The sequence below is a fragment of the Mirounga leonina genome, unplaced genomic scaffold, assembly GCF_011800145.1.
Source record: "Mirounga leonina isolate KUSES-001 unplaced genomic scaffold, KU_Mleo_1.0 Mir_53, whole genome shotgun sequence".
NCBI lineage: Eukaryota > Metazoa > Chordata > Mammalia > Carnivora > Phocidae > Mirounga > Mirounga leonina.
This window is the reverse complement of record NW_023270807.1, coordinates 83,095,467-83,116,074: the sequence shown is the minus strand read 5'-3', so window position 1 is coordinate 83,116,074 and position 20,608 is coordinate 83,095,467. Positions and strand designations below refer to the sequence as shown.

The following is a 20,608-nucleotide window of genomic DNA, read 5'->3' as shown; positions in this document are numbered from 1 at the left end:
CTCACACCTCCCACTGACAGCCCTCCAGGAGAAGCTCCCTTGAGTGGATTGCATACAGCCAAGAGGAACCTCAACAAGGAGGTGCTTCCATGGCAGTCTTTCCTTGTTTCTGGAGGTCTGTTCTGTCTGCCTCACGTTACACCATTGCTTCTCAGCCCTGATGCACATTGGAATCACCTGGGCGAGCTTTAAAAAATACTGATGCCTGTGATCCACCTTCCAGAAATTCTTGTTTAATTGCACTAACTTGGAAGCTGGGCACAAGTTTATTATTTTCGTACCCCCTCCCCCCCCGGCCCCGGAGATTAATATGCAGCCAGAGGTAACCACTCGACCACTGCTGTCTCCATCCTGTCCTAGTTCCCCCAAGCTCCATTCTGCTAGCCTGGCCCTTTGCTTCTCAAACTCTTCGCATCATAGCATGCGAGAAATGTGTATGTGTGTGTGTGTACAGGATGGACTAAGTAAATAAAACTGCTTTAAAGCCTCTGTACACCGGGAAAGGTTCTAGTACGGCAAAGAGAGAGATCCAGTCCTTACCATCTGTCAGTGGAGGGCAGGCAACCAGTGTGCTCAGGCACGGGGTTGGGCAAGTCTGGGTTAAGAGAGGCATCTGTCCCTGTAGGTACAACCTGTGTATCATTCCCTTCAAAGCATATTCACACAGTAATTGTACATGTGCCTATGAAATGGAATATTGCTCAATGACCTTCAAGGTCCTGCTATGTGTTGTTAGTGCTCAGCATGGGAATATAAAGATGAAAAGGCTGTTGTCATCACGCAAGGGCTTCCAGTCTATAGGCAGGTAGCCAATACAATTCATTTTTCTTGCTTTACTGAGCCCGATAAAAAGTGCATCCTCACTCACTTAGCTGTGTGTCCTTGGGCAAGTCACTTGGCATTTCTGAAACTCTCTTTTCCCATCTAGGAAAGGAGAGGATTTTTGCCAGATCTGGAAGATCCTGGTAAGATCTCCATCTCTAGGGGCACCCAGGTGGCTCAGTTGGTTAAGCATCCAACTCTTGATTTCGGCTTAGTCATGATCTCAGGGCCATGAGATCAAGCCCTGCATCCCGCATCGGGCTCCCTGCTCAGTGGGGAGTCTGCTCGAGATTTTGTCGGCCCCTCCCCCTCCTTCCCTCTCGCATGTTCTCTCCCTCTCTCTGTTTCTCTCTCTCTCAAATAAATAAATAAATCTTTAAAGAAAAAGGTCTCCATGTCTACTAATGATGTAACAGAAAATCAGAGTATGTTGAATGATCCCTCTATCTTTATGATCACGAAAATCAGCTTATTAAAGCATGGACCTGAACAGATCTGTACACTCATGTTCATATCAGCATTATTCACAATAGCCAAAAGTGGGAACAACCCAAATGTCCATCAACACGTGGATGGGTAAACAAAATGTGATATAAATATACAAAGGAATATTATCCAGTCTTAAAAAGGAAGGAAATTCTGACGCACGCTATAACACTGACATTATGTTAAGTGAAAAAAAGGCAGTCACACAAGGACGAATATTATATAATTCCACGTATATGAGGTACCTACACTAGTCCAATTCATAGAGACAGAAAGCAGAATGGTGGTTATCAGGGGCTGGGGGAGGGGGAGGGGAGTTAGGGTTTAATGGGTATAGAGTTTCAGTTTGGGATGATGAGAAAGGCCTGGGTAGTAGTGATGGTTGCACAACAATGTGAATGTACTTAATGCCCCTGAGTTGCACACACAGAAGGGGTTAAAATGGAAATTTTATTTTATATATATTTTATGATATTAAAAATATCAAAAAATATCAGGGTGCTACATTTACCTCACATTCTCAGTTTTATGAAAAATCATCATAAATACAATATTACTACATTAATTTCAGTGACATGTACATATTATTTTTATAAAATGCTAAGAAAATCCTCAAGGGTATAATTTAGACATAATGACATTTTAGGATGAGTTGCAAACTTCTAGCTGTTAGGCCACACAGATTGGAAAAAAATCATCATGAATATTTTTGTTTAAAGATTTTACTTATTTATTTGAGATACAGCAAGAGAGAGAGAGAGAGAGAGAGAGAGCATGGGGGAGAGGGGCAGAGGGAGAAGCAGGCTCTCCACTGAGCAGGGAGCCCGGTGCCAGACTTGATCCCAGAACCCTGCGATTATGACCTGAGCTAAAGGCAGACACTTAATGGACTGAGCCACCCAGGCGCCTCCATCATGAATATTTCAATTGCTTCTCAAACATAGCTAATCAGAAGAATCATTGGAAATAATTCAAAATACTTATTACAGGGACTCACCCAAGCCACCTGAAATAGAACCTTCTGGGGAAAGGCATGGGGATCCATATATTCATGAAGCACCTCCAGTTGACTCTTATATTAGATCAGTTGGGAAATACATCTTTTAGGATAAAATTCTGAGTCCTGAATTCAACAGAGAGAGAAGCAGGGAATCAGCAGCACCCCTCGACCAGAGCAACTCTTACCCCTGGCACCCCCCCCACCAGCTGCTCATCGGGTCCCTCCAGCCCGCAGCCTTCACAAACACCCTGTCCCGGGAATGCTGATGCCCCCCTGAGTTCCTGCAGAGACTTCTGCAACAATGGATGGAAAACCGTACCAGGAAAAGAACAATCTGACATGGATAACCAGACGGAGGACTCGGGCAATTGGAGAAAAAGGGTAACATGATCTGTAGACGATAAAGCCAGGACTGAGCGAGGAGCAGGCTGCCGGCCTTGCTCACTCAGGCATCTTTTCTCAGCGTGTCACCAGGAAGCCCGCACCTGCACTTCTCAAGCTGTGTTCTGAGAGCCAAGACATTTTAAATGACAAGTTAGTTTTAGGCCTGGTTATGGAAATACTGAATTTTTTGTTATATTTTAAGCATTTGGGGAGACCTAATTTCTGAACCAAATTTATTTTTCTTCCTCTTCCTCTAGACTACTCTTAAACTTTTACCCTGGTGTGCCACATTTGTTCCCAAATGGGATTAAACAATGGTGAAAGAGTAAAATGAGAGATTTTTTTTTAATTGTAGAAATTTTTTTACTCATTTATTTATATTTTTTATAGGATTTTTTTAAAAGATTTTATTTATTTATTTATTTGAGATAGAGAGAGAGTGAGAGAGAGAGCATGAGTGGCAGAGGGAGAGGAAGAAGCAGACTCCCCACTGAGCAGGGAGCCCCACGCGGGGCTCGATCCCAGGATCATGACCTGAGCTGAAAGCAGACGCTTAACCGACTGAGCCACCCAGGCCTCCCAACTGTAGAGATTTTTTAAAAATTTGTTCACCATGATACAATCTAAAAAAAGAAAATGTATTTTATTGCAATCCCTACGTCCTTATTTTTCCAGTATGATTATCTCACCACCTATTTGTTATCATTCATGATGACCTTTTCCTCTGCTCTTTACTATTTTCCCCATGCTCACTTCTTCACTTGTTTGGTCCTTCCGTCTGTCTGTCTTTCTCTCCCTCATTCTCTTTCTATCTCATACAGACACAGACACACACACACACACATACACACACATTGAAGTACACACACTTTGACTTAACAGAGTACGGTCTACTAATTGGTACCACTTTTACTTTTGGGGGCCAATTTTTAAAAAAGACTAGTTTTAGCTTTGTGTGAATGAAAAGTTTGAACATTGCTGCCTGTCTTCAGAAAAACCCAGGGCTGACAGAGCATGAGCATTTGTCACTCATCCAGTACCAGTTTCGTAGGAGAACTACAGGGTCCTGTGCCTTTTTCAATCCTGCCCGTCCCGTCTGTGGTGTGAGTCTCACTGCATTAAAAAGAATTAAGAAGATCCAGCCGGGCGCCTGGGTGGCTCGGTCAGTTAAGCCTCTGCCTTCGGCTCAAATCATGATCCCGGGGTCCTGGATGGAGCCCCGGGTGGGGCTCTCTGCTCAGCGGGGAGCCTGCTTCTCCCTCTGCCTGCCACTCCCCCTGCTTGTGCCCTCTCTCTGTCTCTCTCTGTGTCAAATAAATAAATAAAATCTTAAAAAAAATATCCATCACCTTGTGTCCTTTCTTTAGAGAAGGGAGCCACAAAGTCCCACTGATGCTCAGTATCACAGATGAGCAGAGCCCAGCTTGATTCCCAAGCGGAGCCTTATAGGAGGATGCAATAATCAGCTGTCACATGCTCTAACAGATGAGTGGCTCCCAAGAACAGTTTACTAAACTGCAATATTTCAATAACACAATTTCTTGCCACCATTCAGAACTACAAAACAAGCAATTCTCACCTGCGCTATCCCATGCCCATTGAGCTATGTAATAAACACTACACTAAGCCAGTATCTGTGCTCAATAAAGGTTCGTGCGTGCATTTTACTTCTAGGTACTTACTCCAAGAAAACAAAAGCCCTAACACAGAAGGGCTTTCTTAGACACAAAGCTTTGAGTCCTCGAATCAACACCTACATTCTAATGTATGTGTTACCATCTCTGTCTTAACGTTGCTATGGCAAATGGTTTTCTGATCAGTATAATTTTTTCTAGGAGTTAAAAAAAAGTTAATTAATAAGGAATTAAATACATTCGAAAATGTGCACATATACTTACATATATACTTACATGGGTGTTTATCACTCTTCTCAAGACCTTCTTCTTTCAAGAGTTGATGAACATCAGCTCTCTGAAATCTAGCCTGTTTCAACATGGCTTCCTGCTTCCAATACCTTGCAGTGCATCTTAGAGGGTGTCTTGCTCTTCTTTCAAGGACACAGTCACTGCTCTGTCTATTGCTGTTCAAAAGTAAAATCCCAGCATTTCCAAAACTTCCAATTTTTTTAAAAGAAATCAAGATTCTGAATTTTTTTTTAAGATTTTATTTATTTATTTGACAGAGAGAGATAGAGAGAGAGCACAAGCAGGGAGGAAAGGGAGAAGCAGGCTCCTGGTGATCAGGGAGCCCAATACAGTACTTGATCCCAGGACTCTGGGATCATGACCTGAGCTGAAGGCAGACGCTTAACCCACGGAGCCACCCAGGTGCCCCAAGATTCTGGATTTTTTAATGAAATCTTCCATTTTTAAAATACAATAATTAAAACTGCTTCCATGGCTGGTTCGGGCCTAGTGCTCGCTCTTTTGATCATCTGGTATAGAATTGGTGGATTGACACCTTTCCAGCAATGATCGATAAATATCATTTTTATCTTTTATCTTTAAAACCCTAACTTCCCTGCCAATGAAATTTGTTTTCTAATTTGTTACTCTCAAGATTTTCTCAATAAAAAAGTCTGAGAGTAACAAAATAGAAAACAAAATGCATTAATTTCCCCAAACCGAGGAAACCACTTTTCCCTTTTGGTGCCTGTTTTCCCAGTCTTTGTGTGACCCCTATATGTAGTTCTAGTTTTATTTCGTACTTCCTACAACATTGAAGCATATTATAAACTTACTTTCACTTAATGATATTTCATGACTGTTTCTCTGTATTGCTATCTTTAATTACTGCATAATATTCCATTTTAAATATGTTACCATAATTCAGAAGTCAATTCCTATTTCTGGAAACAGTCTGTCCAATTTCTTTGCTATTCTAGCTTTTGCTAGGTTGCCCATTTTTGTGCTTTTCTCTGGTAATGTCCTTAGGGTAAATTCTTAGAAATGTTATGTTGGGGTCAAAATGTAGGAGTTTTTTGATGATTTTTCACTTATCTTAGTAGCCCTTGAAGTTGGAGAGATTGGGATTCAAAGCTACTCTTTCCCTTACAAGCTATGGGACTTTAGGTGAATTACGTCTGAATTTCAGCATTTTCATCTATGAAATGGGAATAATACAACAGAATGTTGTAGCAATTTATACTTCCCTTAGCAATATGTAAAAGAAAATTAGACCTCGCATTCTTGCTAATCTTTTTCTTTTTAATTTTCACCTTTTTCAATAGAGTAAATGAAAATGGCATTTAGTCATTTTCATTACAAAGAATGTTGAACAGATTTAAAATTTTGTTCATGAATTGCCCATTCCTATTTTTCATGGGTGTATTTAACTTTTTTTTTAAAGTTTTTATTTAAATTCCAGTGAGTTAACATACAGTGTAATATTAGTTTCAGGTGTACAATTTAGTGATTTAACACTTCCATACAAAACATTATATTCCTTATAATTATATATTATATATGTGTACATAAATATTTTTCTCTTTTAGCAGTCAAATCTATCAATCTTTTATTTTTATTTTACAATCTTATTTTAGATTATTTTAATTCTTTTTAATTTAATTTTCATATTCAATTATTTAACTCATCTGAGGAATTTAGTTTATAGGTGATATGTGGTTGTGTCCCAACAAAATCAGTTGAATAATCCCTTCTCTCTCTACCAATTTGAATCAATGTCTTTTTAATACTTCCATATGTATATTTCTGCTTCCAGATTTCTATTCTGTTTCAATGATCTGTCCTCTTTTGCCCCAGTACCATGCTTTTACATTTATTATAATTTTATAAGACTTTTGAACATCTGGGAAAGCAAATCCTTTGTCAAGAATTTCTGTCTCTTTTTGCCCATTTGTCCTTCCAGATGAACACAAGTACCATAGTTAGTAAAAACATAAAACAGTGTTTGAACATTAATTGGAATTCATAAATTAATTCTGAAAGAATTGACAGCTTCAGACTATCAAGACTTCTCAGTTACACATTCAGCTTTTGATAAAAGTTAACAGCATAGCTCACAGTATTCTCTGGCAAGAACCCCGAGGATTGCAGTCTGCGTTGCTGACCCATTAGCTTTGACAGTCAACTAGGCAGAAGCGAGGATGAATCATAAGTTTGACACACAGGCAAAAAACCCTGTGTGTTGGTGACTGAAAAGTCCCCAAAGTCCTGGGACACTGACCCTATTTTTTCATTGGTTTGATTAACCTCCCGGATAAATTGCTCTTAAGTTTCTTTACAAATATAAATATATAAAATTTAAGTTACTGTTACTGTGTTCCCCACTTCTCCTCTCCCTCAGATTTCTTGGGGGTGGTGTGAGTTACAGATACCTCTGGTAAGTTTTGCTGGACACAAGGAACCCAGAAAGACTTAGTAGTTTTCAGAAGATCAAGATTTTAGTCGGTAAGCTCAACCATAAGAAATTATTGACCTGAGACTCTTGTAGGTACAAAAAAGAGCAATTTCATATGATTCAGCTTAATGTCTATTGAGAACCCCTGCTGGTGTGTTTCATTTGCTTGGTGTCAGCTACCTTTGTAGATCTCATTCTGTTTTTGCCAGTGATTTATGAAAAAAATTAAAGTTTTATTTCCATAATTTTTTTAAAAAGATTTATTTATTTATTTCAGAGAGAGAGAGAGCGCAAGCGGGAGGGGCAGAGAGAATCTCAAGCAGACTCTGTGCTGAGTGCAGAGCTGAGGTGGGGCTTGATCTCACCACCCTGAGATCATGACCTGAGCCAAAACCAAGAGTGGGGTGCTTAACCAACTGTGCCATCCAGGTGCCCTTATTTCCATAATTTTTTGAGAGATTAATATAAACATTTGTCTTCCTAAAATGAAGGAAAATTGGTGCATGTAGGAATGTTTAGTAAAAGCTAAACCCTTCATTGTCATACACAATTTACTTCAAGAAAGAACACCCTTTCCTGTAATTTATCTGACTCGGCTGTGTAAATAATCCTTCTGAAGCATGGATTAAGCGACCAAGTCAATGACTTCCCCAAGTTTATGTGTATCTGTAAGCTGGAAACTCAGGATTCCCAGCTCTCCAGTGATCTTTCAGATCTGTCTGCTCTTGCCACTCCAGATACCTTGTCCACCTACAGGTCCCCAAACATGACTTGTTTATTGCTGGCTTTTTACTTTCACTGTTCTGAACTGTATTTTTGTTCAGATTCCAAGTTAAGATCCATTCAATCCATTTCCAGGAGAGTGGGAAAATCCAGCCCTGAGTGCTTTTTACAACACCTATTAATTGACTCCATATTATATTCTGCTTATGGACATGTCTTATGTTCTTGGTAAGGCTTCTAACTTCTTTATCACCATTCACCTGGCTCCGAGCTCTAGGCAGTAAGCATGTTGATGACAAAGGTGGGCAAGGTATTCCAGTTGACTATTCCAGTTTTCATACTTTCTGGTCTGGTGATGGTTGGAATGAACGATGGCCCAAAGTGGATGAGATGATTCGCTTCATTGGAGTACAATGACATCATTGTTTCCTGCCGTAGCAAGGCTGCTCCAGACGGAATTGCCTGGACTTGGCTCCATGCGACTGCCATATACCTATTTTTTTGTGCCTCCCCCTTCCTTCTTTTTCACCAACAGGATCTGTTTTTTTGCTAAATGGAATCTTCCTTCAAGTACAGCCACGGTAAGGAAGGAAGGAAGTAAGCCACGCATGAGGCGCTGATCCAGGAAAGGACTTAATGTCACCAGCAAGGTTTTTAAAAATCTTTCTGTTGCCTCAGCTTTGCGACCCTGGGAAAAGAAAAAGAAAAATGCAAACAGCAAGAAAAGTGAAAAAATGTTCTCATATTTTCTTTAAAAGTCCTTATTTGTGGTTGATGTTGTTATATGCCACATCACCCTTGAAGATTATAAACCACATTCATGGCAGCTGATACTATCTTCCTTTGGAGCTTTAACAAATTTATTAAATAAAACTTGCCATTAGGCTGCTTTAGCTCAAGTCTTATCTCTTCCTGGCTTTAATTAGATGTGATCCTTTAGTATTTACGACAAATTTATTAAAGTACAATCTAATCGAATAGTGAAAATGCTTTGGCTATGGTATTCACACATAACGTTCTCTGGTTATTCTCCCTTTATTATCGTGCCTTAAAATATTTAGCGATCATACTTGGCCTCACATTTCAAAATTGCTTCAGATGTTTCTGAAACTGCTGGGTACGCAGTAAGGCTGCTGGATACATATTTTCTCATTTGACATATCTTCTGTTCCTTTATGAAATATAAGGTCACAAATAATATATCCATTATTTATGTGAGAGGAAGATGCAAGGTTGTTACGTAAAGTTGTTACATTGTCTCGGAAGTGATATTATTTTATTTTCCTAAATATTCAGAAAAACAAATGGTCAAAAACTACACTTCTTTAATCTGATTATGTATCTATGAAGCTATAATTTGATAACTGTTTTGTTTTTTCCGGAAGTAGAATTAGGTAAATATCTGGGAATTTAAAAATATGAGGTTTCCAAGCACTTATTTTATTTTCAAATTTCCTTTTATCCATTGATGGCCACAGGGCAGTATCTTCTGCTCTGCATACCTTTTAATCTTGGAGTTTAGAGAATTGTGGATTTTTTTTTCTTTTCTTTTCTATTATTTTTTAAAAGCCTTACTCTTCACAAGGAAGCCAGAAGTGTGACAGGAAGGTGTGATTTTTAATTTACACCAGAGTCTCGCAAATAATGACTTTTCACACCGTGCTCTTGCAGCTTAGCCTAAGGGAGGAGTTCTGTGGCTACTGTTGTCTTAGCAAATTAAATCTACTGCTGTAATTCAGCCAGATGTTCTTCTATATTTAACCCTTGTTTTCAGGTTGGCAGCTTGGTGTTTGTGAATGCATATGAGGATGTAGCTTATTACTTTGAAGTGGACTTGTTTTCTAGGAAATGAATTTTGAAGACCATTATCTTTTCAGATTGTTGCAGTATGAAAGGTAAACATGTTTTCCCTTCCTGCCCTGCTAACTGTGATGTTGGAAATTCTAACGGACTTAAATCCACAAAAATGAAAAATACAATAATACTAATTTTGAGAACTTCTAGCAATAAAATTTAAATACACAATCTAATAAATATTTGTATCTTTCCTTATGGTCCCATTTCTCTGAGAGTAGCTTTGTGTGGTCTTTATAGAAGAGTCAGTGTCTCGATGTACAAGTAAATCTGCATCATTTAGATTAAAAGATGAAATAGAAAGTAATGCTAAAAGGTGAAAACATTTTAAGTTTTTTCAGTTCCTCCCTGGTCCATTTAAAGTAATTTGGATTGAATTATAAAAAAATAGGGAATGAGCTGCTAAGAGAAATTTTAAAAATTACTAAAATTGATTCACTTTTCTTTAAAGATTATATTTATTTGTCAGAGAGAGAGAGAGAATGCACGAGTGCACAAGCGGGGGGGTGGGTGGTGGCAGGCAGAGGGTGAAGCAGGATCCCTGCTGAGCAAGGGGCCCTATGGGGGACTCGATGGGGGACTCCATGGGGGACTCCATCCCAGGACCCTGGGATCATGACCTGAGCTGAAGGCAGATGCTTAACCAATTGAATCAGCAAGGGTCCCTGAAATTGACATAATTGTTAAAGTTTTCTAAGCAGTTACAGAATAGCGGCATGTAAAAATAACTGAATAGTTAAAGAACATATCTTGCAAACTTTATATACACATCCTTCACTTAACGATCATTAACATATTTAATTGTTTTCCTATTTTGAATTTGCCCAACTAAATTTTTTTAACCAACTGAGCCACCCAGGCGCCCCTAACTAAATTTTTTTAAAGTTTTCAATCAACGTGCTTCTTTTTCCTTGTTATCTTACCAACCATAATGCTGTTTGATAAAGTTCTAGTACTGAATAGAATATATGAGTATTAATGGAAGAAAGGAAAGAAACATGCAGATTCTCCTGAGAAATCTAGCTCCTACTTCCTCCTCTTGTTAAACTAAAGTAATCAGAAGCGTGACAAGCTCTCTTTCCTAGCTGGGCGCTACAAGGGGTTAAACAGTCTTGGTTTACTAAGAATCTCTGTCAGGCTTTTATCTGATCCTTCCTCCTTCCTCCCCTGCCCACCCCTTTTGTAAATGTCAACCACTTCCTGATGAGCCTAGTAGTGGTGAATTTCACACCTTTCTTTTCTTTGTGAAGAGACCTGGGTGTTAATGGTACAGGATTGGGTACCATTGTACAGCTTTGGCGGTCTGTTAGTAAAGCTGAGGGATGCCTATGGAAAAAAAGTAGGAGAAGGTGAAGAAATTCGAGAAATGAGACTAGGAAATAGGTTCAAACTGGTCTCATTTTTTAAAAGAGTATTTGTTTTATTAGCAACTTTTAGATGTGTATTCAGGAAAGAGTAATCTTAAAGAAGCTTTGTATTGAGAGTCTCAAAGAGTCTGGCAAAGGGAGGAGCTGAGATTAGAGAGCTAACTGGGAAAAAATAAAAATAAAAGAACAACAATCAGAGAGAAAACTGAAGAATCCTTCTCTGACCTTTTATTCTACAGGTGTATTCACAGGACACAGCCATGGAAACCTGGTCAGTTGATCAGGTCTGCAGTTGGTTGGTGGAGAAAAACTTAGGAGAGCTAGTTCATAGGTTTCAAGGTGAGTTGTTTACACTTTGAAAAATATTAACAGAGCAGCCTAGAAATTGAGTGTCCTCTGTTACTGATAATTAATTACTCTTGTTGCCTAATGCATGCGAATGTGCGTAGGGAATCGCTGCCTTGGGGAACTTCCCTTTCTTTACGGACTGTGGCAGAGTATGCATTTGACCTAACATCCAGAGGAGGATGTGATATTCGAAAAAGAACTCAAATAAAGCAAATACATCTGGGCTATTTGCATTTGATACCGCTTTTGTGCTTAAAGAATGCAGCCTGTGTTCTGATCAGTGTTGGATTTACAAGTATTGGATATTGCCTGGGAGGTACTCTTAAGAATGGTTTTCTGAGAAACCTTTTTTTCTTATAAAAACAATGCCTCTTAGAATAATCAGAGGGGGGAGGCCCTCCGGGGAAGCAGAAAGTTTCATTGTGACTTCCTGTTCTGATACTTTCTTAGGAGCTGGTTGGGAATGATGCGGTGTCAGTGTTCTTTCTTTGTCAAAAAGAGAGATAATTTTATAACTTCAGAGGACAAGTTTAGAAGATCCTTTTAACCCCAGAAATGACTTTGCCTGTTCAGAGTGCTGTGTATGCGGTGCATTACCGGGCAAACATGTAGAGACATCTTTTTTTTTTTTTTCTTTTTCCCAGAGGAAGAAGTAAGTGGGGCTGCTCTTCTAGCACTTAATGATCGGATGGTTCAGCAACTGGTAAAGAAAATTGGGCACCAGGCTGTTCTGATGGATTTAATTAAAAAATATAAGCAGGAGAGTCAAAGACTGGAGTCCTTTGGAAGCCTTAGAGAAACAGCCCCTCTTGCTCAAGCAGGAGCAGACCCAGAGTAAGTCTGTTCCTGAATGGCCTTAGTTTTGATGCTGTGCTTTCTTGATGAGGACGATAGCATGACATGTGGGGGTTAAGACTCTTTGAAAACTGTGACCATTTTCAGCAAATTATATGCACAGTATTCTAGTCTCTTCATTAAGGACACTTATCCAAAGTTTTATGAACCAATCTACATCTTTTTTTTTTTTTTAAATGCACTGCTTTTTGAACATTGACTCCAATTGTTAGGGAAGTCCTATGAACTGGGAGTTCCTATATAGAAAGCTCTGTAGCGAGTGGTTTGACTGTACATAGAACACAAGTGCAAATGGACTCCTGCAGCTTGGGTCTTTTTAAAATCAGGTTTTAGGAAGGGCATCTTTTACTGCTCCTTTGCTTTTTCCCCAAACTGTTTATTTATTTATGTATTTATTTATTTGCCAAGAATTTCTTATAGTAACTAATTTATATTCTCCTCTAGAGGCTTTTGCAGTATAATTTGCTAAAGACTCTTGCCACAATGAGTTTTCTAATTCCTCAGGGGTATTCTTACTGAATGCTATGATCACATCCCACAAAAATCATGTAGAAAAATTTGTGGTGCCTTTGAGGTTTAGGGATGGTTTTGTTGTCATTTTTTTTTTTAATGACTCACTTCTGCAATGGAAAGGAGTGATAGCAGGAATTACAAAATTAAAATGGTCACTTTACAAATCTATGCCCCAGGGATCATTTCAAGCATTCTGACTTGGTTTTTCCATATTTGAGACTTTTTGCCAAGTTTCTAGGGTTAAATAATTGCTGCACACCGATTATTCATTGATTTTTTAAAGTAAGATTATAATGTTTGATGAAATCCATTCTATGTCTTTAGTTTTTCAGATTAAACCTATGATAATCTATATGGCTGTCTTGCTCTTTGATAAGCAATACAATGTTAGAGAGACTTGGCCTAAATAATTTAATTTCTAGAATATTTGGATATTTGGAACGTGGAGGGGGATAGGTGGTCTTGAAGGAGTGGTCCATGGTTGGCCTGAAGATTCTACCATCTGATTTATTTGAAGGATTTCTCCTAAACATTGTTTTGACATATCTATGTAAAATCACAGTCTTCAATATGTGACTTTTGATGAAGTTCCCATTGCATGCTTTTACATCCTTTTCAGCAAAGGGTGGGTGTGAACCGCAAATCGCGCTCGAAGTAATTTCCCAGCATTCTTGGATGAGTTGGACTTCTGAGTTGGAAGTTCCCTTCAGTTGACTGGAATCTTGATATTGCCTGAGGCACAGCTTGGAAGAAAACAGACAGCCTTGTTTCCACTGCAGATCAGTTTACAATGTTCTCCAGTAAATGAGAACTAGCTGGACTGCCAGGAAATCTGGGCTTCATTCCTGGTTCTACCACTGCCTTGGATTGATTATGTTAAATGTTGACATTCCTGTTGCTTCATCTGTAGTTTGTGAAAAGTAATACATTACCTAACTTCATGTTAATTCACACTGATGTTGGTTGTATCATAATCTTTGAGAAAATCTTTCCTCCTTCAAAGCAGTCTCATGTTAAATATTAAATGTTGTCAATTTGGTTAAGAAAGCCATTTGCAAGTGTAGCCAAGACTTGGAACATTGGTAGTCCAGGGATTTATGAGTGGGGGCTTTTCACTCTACCCAGTAAGTAGCTTATTCACCTTAAGGATTGGTTGAATTAATCTGGTACAAAGCCACAGTTGCAGGTCGGGTTATTGGTTATACTTGGTTTAAGTGTTTTTTGCCTGTATTTGCTTACTGTCAAATATACTGTCATGTGACAAATATATTGTCACATGGGAGTCATGATAATGGAAAGAGGCATGAGAATATGTTACTTAATTAGACCCTTTCAGGAAGTGCTTACTAAAGATAGGAAACTGGGTGTAGTAGTAAGAACCCTGAAACTAGGTATCAAAACACTTGATCTCAAACCTCTGTTCTGATGATAGCTACTCATCTAACCTTGGAGATTTGCTTGGCTTTTTTTAGTTTCAACTGCAAAATGAAGTAGGTAGACTAAATGATGCTTAAGACTCCTTCTAAAGCGTTGATAATGGCATTCTAGATCAGAGATTGCAGATAGGTTTCAACTTGAGTGCAGATTTCTTTTAAAGGCTAATGGTTGCCTAGTATGTTGTTTTGAAAAGTATTTGTAGGCCACATCTGGACAGAATATTTGCATCCTATTTGGACTTAAGCAAATCACAGACATATGTAATAGGTAGGAGTATTTGCAGTTGCTTTTTGGTGGTTGTTCTTGTTGGAGCTGGTAGAGAAATCACAGGACAGAAAGTCAGAAGAGTGAGCTCAACTCCTGGCACTGCTACTGTCCTCAGTAGCCTGAGGTTGTGAGCAACTTGCTTTTCCTTCTGGGCTTCAGTCATACCGCTCATAAAGTGAGGGAGTTAGCGGACTCTGGTTCCAAGGGTATTAGATTCCGCAGGTAATAAAAGTCCCCCCAAAATGGCAGGGAGTGGAGAAGGAATCTGATGTAGAGTTAATCACTTTGTTTTTTTGGCAGAACAGGGATATTAACCAATAGAATGCATCTTTATTGGTTAATATCCCTATTGGTTAATATCCCTATCATCTAATAAAGATGCACCATCTCAAAGAGGAAAGGATTGCCGTAACACCATTTATAATATGACCGATTGGTGCAAACTGTATTGTGAACAGGCATCAATCTACCTCCTGGCATATATGAACCACTGTGTGAGATTTGACTCCAGAATGTCCCTTTTTTTTTTCAGTTCTCTTAGTCGTAACCTTAGCGTGGAGCTGGAAGGTAGACACAGATTATGGTGTCACTATGGGCTGTCTTCTACCCTCAGAGCTTAGATGAGATTCAACAGTTGTGGCTCCTGTTGAAAAGCCCCTAACCCAACTCTTCTTTCTTGGTGACAGGGATGAAGAGTCCCCTAGTCCTGCCAACCGTGGGAAGCAGACACCATCTTTCTATGCAGCCAAAAACCTTGATAATGGACTAATTGACCAAAGAGTACTGAAACAGAGGTGGGGTTGCTAACTTCTAAACGTTGTAAAGCCAAATGATAATATTTGTCTTTATTTTTTATGAGATTTCATGTGTTTAAATGCATTTCTAAAGTGGGAACCTTTTGTTTTGCTGGAAGGGAATCTTTTATCAAGTGATGAAGAGATCTGGTAAAAGATGAAGATGAAAACTTGTGATCTTTATATTGGAAAAGTGAAATTTTGAGATGATATTGAGCATCTTTCAAGTACATGTTAAGGAGAAAGGATTTCTCTGTTATAAACTGTCAGGGGTGATTGGCAGTATCCACAAAAATGGCATTTATTCAGTGAATAATGTCCTATAGAGTATGCCTTTTGTGGAGTCTTTGGTTTTGTTTTGAATTTTGTAGTTGTGGTTGTCTTAACTTGACTGTTCCTGATGGAGACACTGCTTTGGTAAACATTTCCTTATATTCTATACTGGAATTTGCATGGTATAGTATTTCCATATATGGGCTACATTGGAACAAAGGGAAACTATAAACCTAGAGAACTAGACCCAGGAATATGAAAGTCAGACAAAGTCCTGAGGGCAATTGGTACAGATGTGGTACAGACTCATGACAGCCTTTCCCGGCCTGTGTGGTTCGTGCATCCGTCATGATGCTTATGGTTTTCAGTCACCCACCAAAAAATGTTTTTCGTTAAATGTTCTGTCATTGAAAGGAGAGGCATCCACTCACGTAGGAGAATAATCAAGCAATAGTCAAGCCAGGGGCGGGGTGCTTTATAGTTTTCATAAAACTTTCACATTATCATCTCATTTAGTCCACAGCAGTCCTGCAAGGTGGGCATTATTCTCTCTGTTTGGTAAATGAGTGAAACTGAGATTTGGAGAAGTCAAGAGGCTTCTCTCTAGTTTTCCCAAATGTGCCATTCTCACTTCAGGCAGGATCCACTGCCATCAGGGTAGGGTCTCAGGGGACCAAGGGCAGTAGCCTCAGGCCCCAGCAACCCCTCAAAGTCAGGAAAAACCTGCACCTTTGATCAGGAGTTCTTGCAAAGTAGTCTTCGGATCTGGGCTGTCCTCTCTGTCCTCTTTCCTTCTTCACCATCTTCAACCTTGCACTCCCACCCCTGGGCACAAAGGCCCCAGTTCCTGAAGATCTCTTGGTATTAGAGCCCATCTTCCTCAATACCATTGCCTCCTGTTTAGAGAGGTGAACAAAAAGGTGGAAGGCAATGACCTAGGTGAGACTTAGTCCTGATGGTCTTCCTGGTCTGAACTATGGTTCAGGAGATGTAAATACATTTTGTTGGTGGCTTTATTCCCCTGCTTTCTGCACATGGGTGCTTGTTGATTTCAAGTGGTTTCCTTTGATAAGCCACGAGTTCTCAACTAGTCCTTCCGTCAGCTTCAGCTTCCAAAAGCAACTAGTCCCTTCTATAATTGTTCAGGTGTGAATAGAGCGAAGAATAGTCCCCGTGGCCCAACTGTGAATCAGTATCCAAATCTGCGCAGTGGGAATAATAACAATAATACTTCCTTCATGGTGCTTTTGTGGGGACCATTATCTAAAAATGGACAATGCCTGCCAAGTGCTGAGCACAGCAGAGGCCCGTAAAAGTGCTCAGCACACTGCTGTCACCGCTCCTGGAGCACTATTCCAGGTAGTCGTCCCACCTTCCATAGGACTTTTCTCTCCCTGCTGGCTGTCAGTGGGAGATGAGGATGCTGCCTTCTATGAGTTCTGTAGGTCTTTTCTCTTTTCTAAGTCGTCTTCTTCTTTTTTTTTTTTTTAAGAGAGAGAGAGCCCTAGTGGGGGTGGGGGGGTGGGTAGGGGCAGAGGGAGAGAGAATCTTAAGCAGACCCTATGCTGAGTGCAGAGCCTGATGCGGGGCTCGATCTCATGATGCCGAGATCATGACCTGAGCCAAAATCAAGAGTCGGAAGCTTCACTGACTGAGCCACCCAGACATCCCTCTCTTTTCTAAGCCTTCTGATGACATTTCATCCTCGAAACGGTTCTGTGATACCTGCAGGGAAGGATTATTATTGCCTTTTTTTTTCATATGGCTGGTCAAAGGAACACCTCTGTGCCTTGTGGTATTTCTCATCCTTCATAGCGCTTGGCAAGGGGGGGAGAAAAAAACAGAACTGGCTTGGAAATGGTTCTAGAGAAATAGGAGGGTTTGGAAACCAGAGTCGATACTCCCATATCTTTCTCTGTAATCAGTAAATCTCTCCTAATCTCTCTGACTGCCTGCTGCCCATCACTATCCACAAACACCTCAGAGTTAAATATGTCCAAAAAGTGACCTCATGTCCCTTGCCTTAGTATACACTTGAGTGTAAGAGACACAAATCCACTCAAACTAACGTAAGACAAGGGGAGTCTACTGTAAGAAAAACATTTCACAGCATGCCACAGCAAAGCCTGCAAGTTCCCTGGGCACGGAGGAAGCTGTCCCTCCCCTTATGGAGCCATGTGATGGCCATCTCCGTCTCTGTCCGGCTTTCCTTGTCAGCCTCCTTCTCTTGATTCTCCCTGTGAGATTGGATTTATCCTACTACTCGTGGCTGCCCGGCGCTGTTCAGACTGGCTGACATATGACTACCTTGCCGTAGCACTGACTCCAAAGGAAATTTTCCCTGCAAACAGCTCAGGTCACCCCAGCCAACCGACTCAGTCTTCCAGTGTTGCTTTGTTGGGTATCTGCGGAGGAGAAACTGAGCGCTCCAGCATGGATCACATGTCCCCTCTTGGGCAACCAGCTGTGCTGTGGGCAGAGGCAGATTAAAGACAATGCACCTATTTTAAATATTTTCACTCTGGTCCTGCCCTTCCTCTAGAGCCATGCCTGGGTGGGGCCAGGGGGGCAGACAGAAGATTCCTTTCCCACATCCTGTCTCAGACAGCGGCTCTGTCATCCAGCTGTGTGATTTAAACGCACTGGAGCCACCCTGCATCCCTTCGTCCCTCCTGCTGCCCTTCTGTCTTGGGTGCTATTGCTTCAACAGGTGTCGATGCAGGGCCTGTTGCAAGGCTTTTGTGTCTGTGCGGTCCCCTTCCTTCCCTACCTGCTCATCCTTGAGGATTTGGCTCCAAATCTCTCTTTTACAAGCCCCTCCGTTTTATTATTCCAGGCCCGGCAAAGAGCCCTTCTTTTATGTGTAGTATCCTCTATGTATCTCTTGCCTTACTTTTAAAAGGAGGCAATGGAATTGATCACTTTAACGTCTTTATTCCCTCATTAGCTGGAAAACACCTGCGCAAAACCACGCCCTTTTTGTAATTGTAAACACGGCCCCGGCACAGTCCTCACAGTCCTTGGCACACAGAGTCTAAGGAGGAATTTTTAAATTGAACTGAGGATGCGTCATCCAATAAAAGACTGAATATCTCCATGGGGTGGGATAAATATTTGAATAGCATCAATTTCTTTTTGGATCTCGATACAATTCGTGTTAAGTATGCTGACTTTGTAACAGAGTTAAACTCCAGAGTTAATACGTCACTCACTCAGGACAGGCTAGAAAGCTTATGGTGTTTGGCTGCAAGGCTTTCATGAAGCCATCTGCTCTCGAGAGAAGGGGAGAGATCGTGGAACAAGTGTCCACCTCAGGCTCACACACCTGCTCTGGAATCTTGACTCCTCCATTTGCTTGCCAGGTGGTCTCTGCACAACGCAGGATGGGAAGACCCTCCTGCATATGTAGTTCTTGGCGCCCAAATGGGATGGCACATTCAAGTGCGTGGCACCCATTATCACACCATACGAGGTGGCTGTCCTTATTCTTGTGATATTTTTTCTATGGTCCCTAAAAAGACTATGTGCTTTCCACCTAGATTATTTGCAAACAAGAAGAAAAAGAAGGCTCTAGAGGCAAGCTGATCACCTGATCTTGGCCCTTGAAAAGTTTCTAGTAGAGATATGTGTGTCCCAGTGGATGAATTTTGTGAGCCAGGGAAACACCAGGGTACTGTGATACATTGCAGGTGTCTTTGGGGATAGGTGATACCATGCTCTTGACTGAATTGCTTAAATGCCCTTCCTTGATTATGAGGACCCATCTTCAACATGCGCTGGTGACCCTTTGGAAAGAGATTTTTTTTTTTTTTGCAATGCGGTCCCTTGTTTTTCATTTATACGATTTGCTTCCCTTTTAGTGCTTAATAAGGCATGAAATCAAAGACGTAGAGGTTTCCTAAATGTTACTTAAAAACACTTTGCTTAAACTTTAAGTATATGTGTGCAGATGTTTTGCTTCTCCCTTTGGGCATAATTATAAATTAGTCATGGTTTCATGCATATTTAGAAATTATTTTAATGATTTGTGTCATTGGTCTACATTTCCTTGGAGATGCAGAATGATCTCACTCTTCTGCCTGTGCTCAGTAAGGCAAACATCAGTGGGTCCCCACTTGATCGTCTGCATGATCACACACGCAGCCAGATGAGGGGCACCGCGGTCGTCTGCGCATCTTACCCAGCGCATAACAGGGGGAGGTTCAGTGAAGTGCACCAAAGACAATACACGTGATAAATTGTCACAGGTCAGTGGAGTAAGAATCCCTCAGAGGGAAATGCAGGAGCCCACCATCTCCCACCACAAGGTGTCTAGAATATCTATACCTAAAGGATCTGAGCTTTGGAAGTGTTACATTGTAACTCTAGTCCTTAATTGGAGATTTCCCAGTGTACACAAACACGGTAAATACTATGAGGAGTCCTACAGTGAGAAAACCCATTTGACTTTGTTCAAACCTGAATTCTTTCACTGTGTAAAATCTATTAACAGGGGCACCTGGGTGGCTCAGTCGTTAAGCGTCTGCCTTCGGCTCAGGTCGTGATCCCAGGGTCCTGGGATGGAGCCCCGCATTGGGCTCGCTGTTCGGCGGGAAGCCTGCTTCTCCCTCTCCCACTCCCCCTGCTGTGTTCCCTCTCTCGCTGTGTCTCTCTCTGTCAAAATAAATAAATAAAATCTTTTTAAAAAATTAAAATAAAATAAAGTCTATTAACATTACAAAACACACCCCAGGAAATACTGACTTAAAGATTTCTTTTTTTTTTTTTTTTAAGATTTTATTTATTTATTTGTGAGAGAGAGAGCACATGAGAGGGGGGAGGGTCAGAGGCAGAAGCAGACTCCCTGCCGAGCAGGGAGCCCGATGCGGGACTCGATCCAGGGACTCCGGGATCATGACCTGAGCTGAAGGCAGTCGCTTAACCAACTGAGCCACCCAGACGCCCGACTTAAAGATTTCTTACCCAAGCCAGGATGCATTCATTCCTTTCATACATAAATGTTTACTGAATGCTGATTCTGGGCCAGGCCCTGATGTCAGCACTGAGGATATAGTAGTGAATGAAGCAGACCAAACCTCCTGCCCCGCCCCCCGTTCCAAAGGGGGAGAAAATAGCAAGTAAATGTG

The 20,608-nt window shown here is 40.7% G+C and overlaps 1 protein-coding gene across 1 annotated transcript in view; it reads left to right on the top strand.

Moving 5' to 3' along the window:
• Nucleotides 1–11,239: 11,239 nt before the first annotated feature.
• SAMD3 (sterile alpha motif domain containing 3) overlaps nt 11,240–20,608 on the top strand; it is a 52,601-nt gene continuing 43,232 nt past the window's right edge. Inside the window, exons 1-3 of the mRNA XM_034990617.1 lie at nt 11,240–11,334; nt 11,988–12,177; nt 15,102–15,209. Coding sequence (XP_034846508.1) covers nt 11,256–11,334; nt 11,988–12,177; nt 15,102–15,209 — 377 coding nt within the window. The 5' untranslated portion in view covers nt 11,240–11,255. The remainder of the gene's footprint in view (nt 11,335–11,987; nt 12,178–15,101; nt 15,210–20,608) is intronic.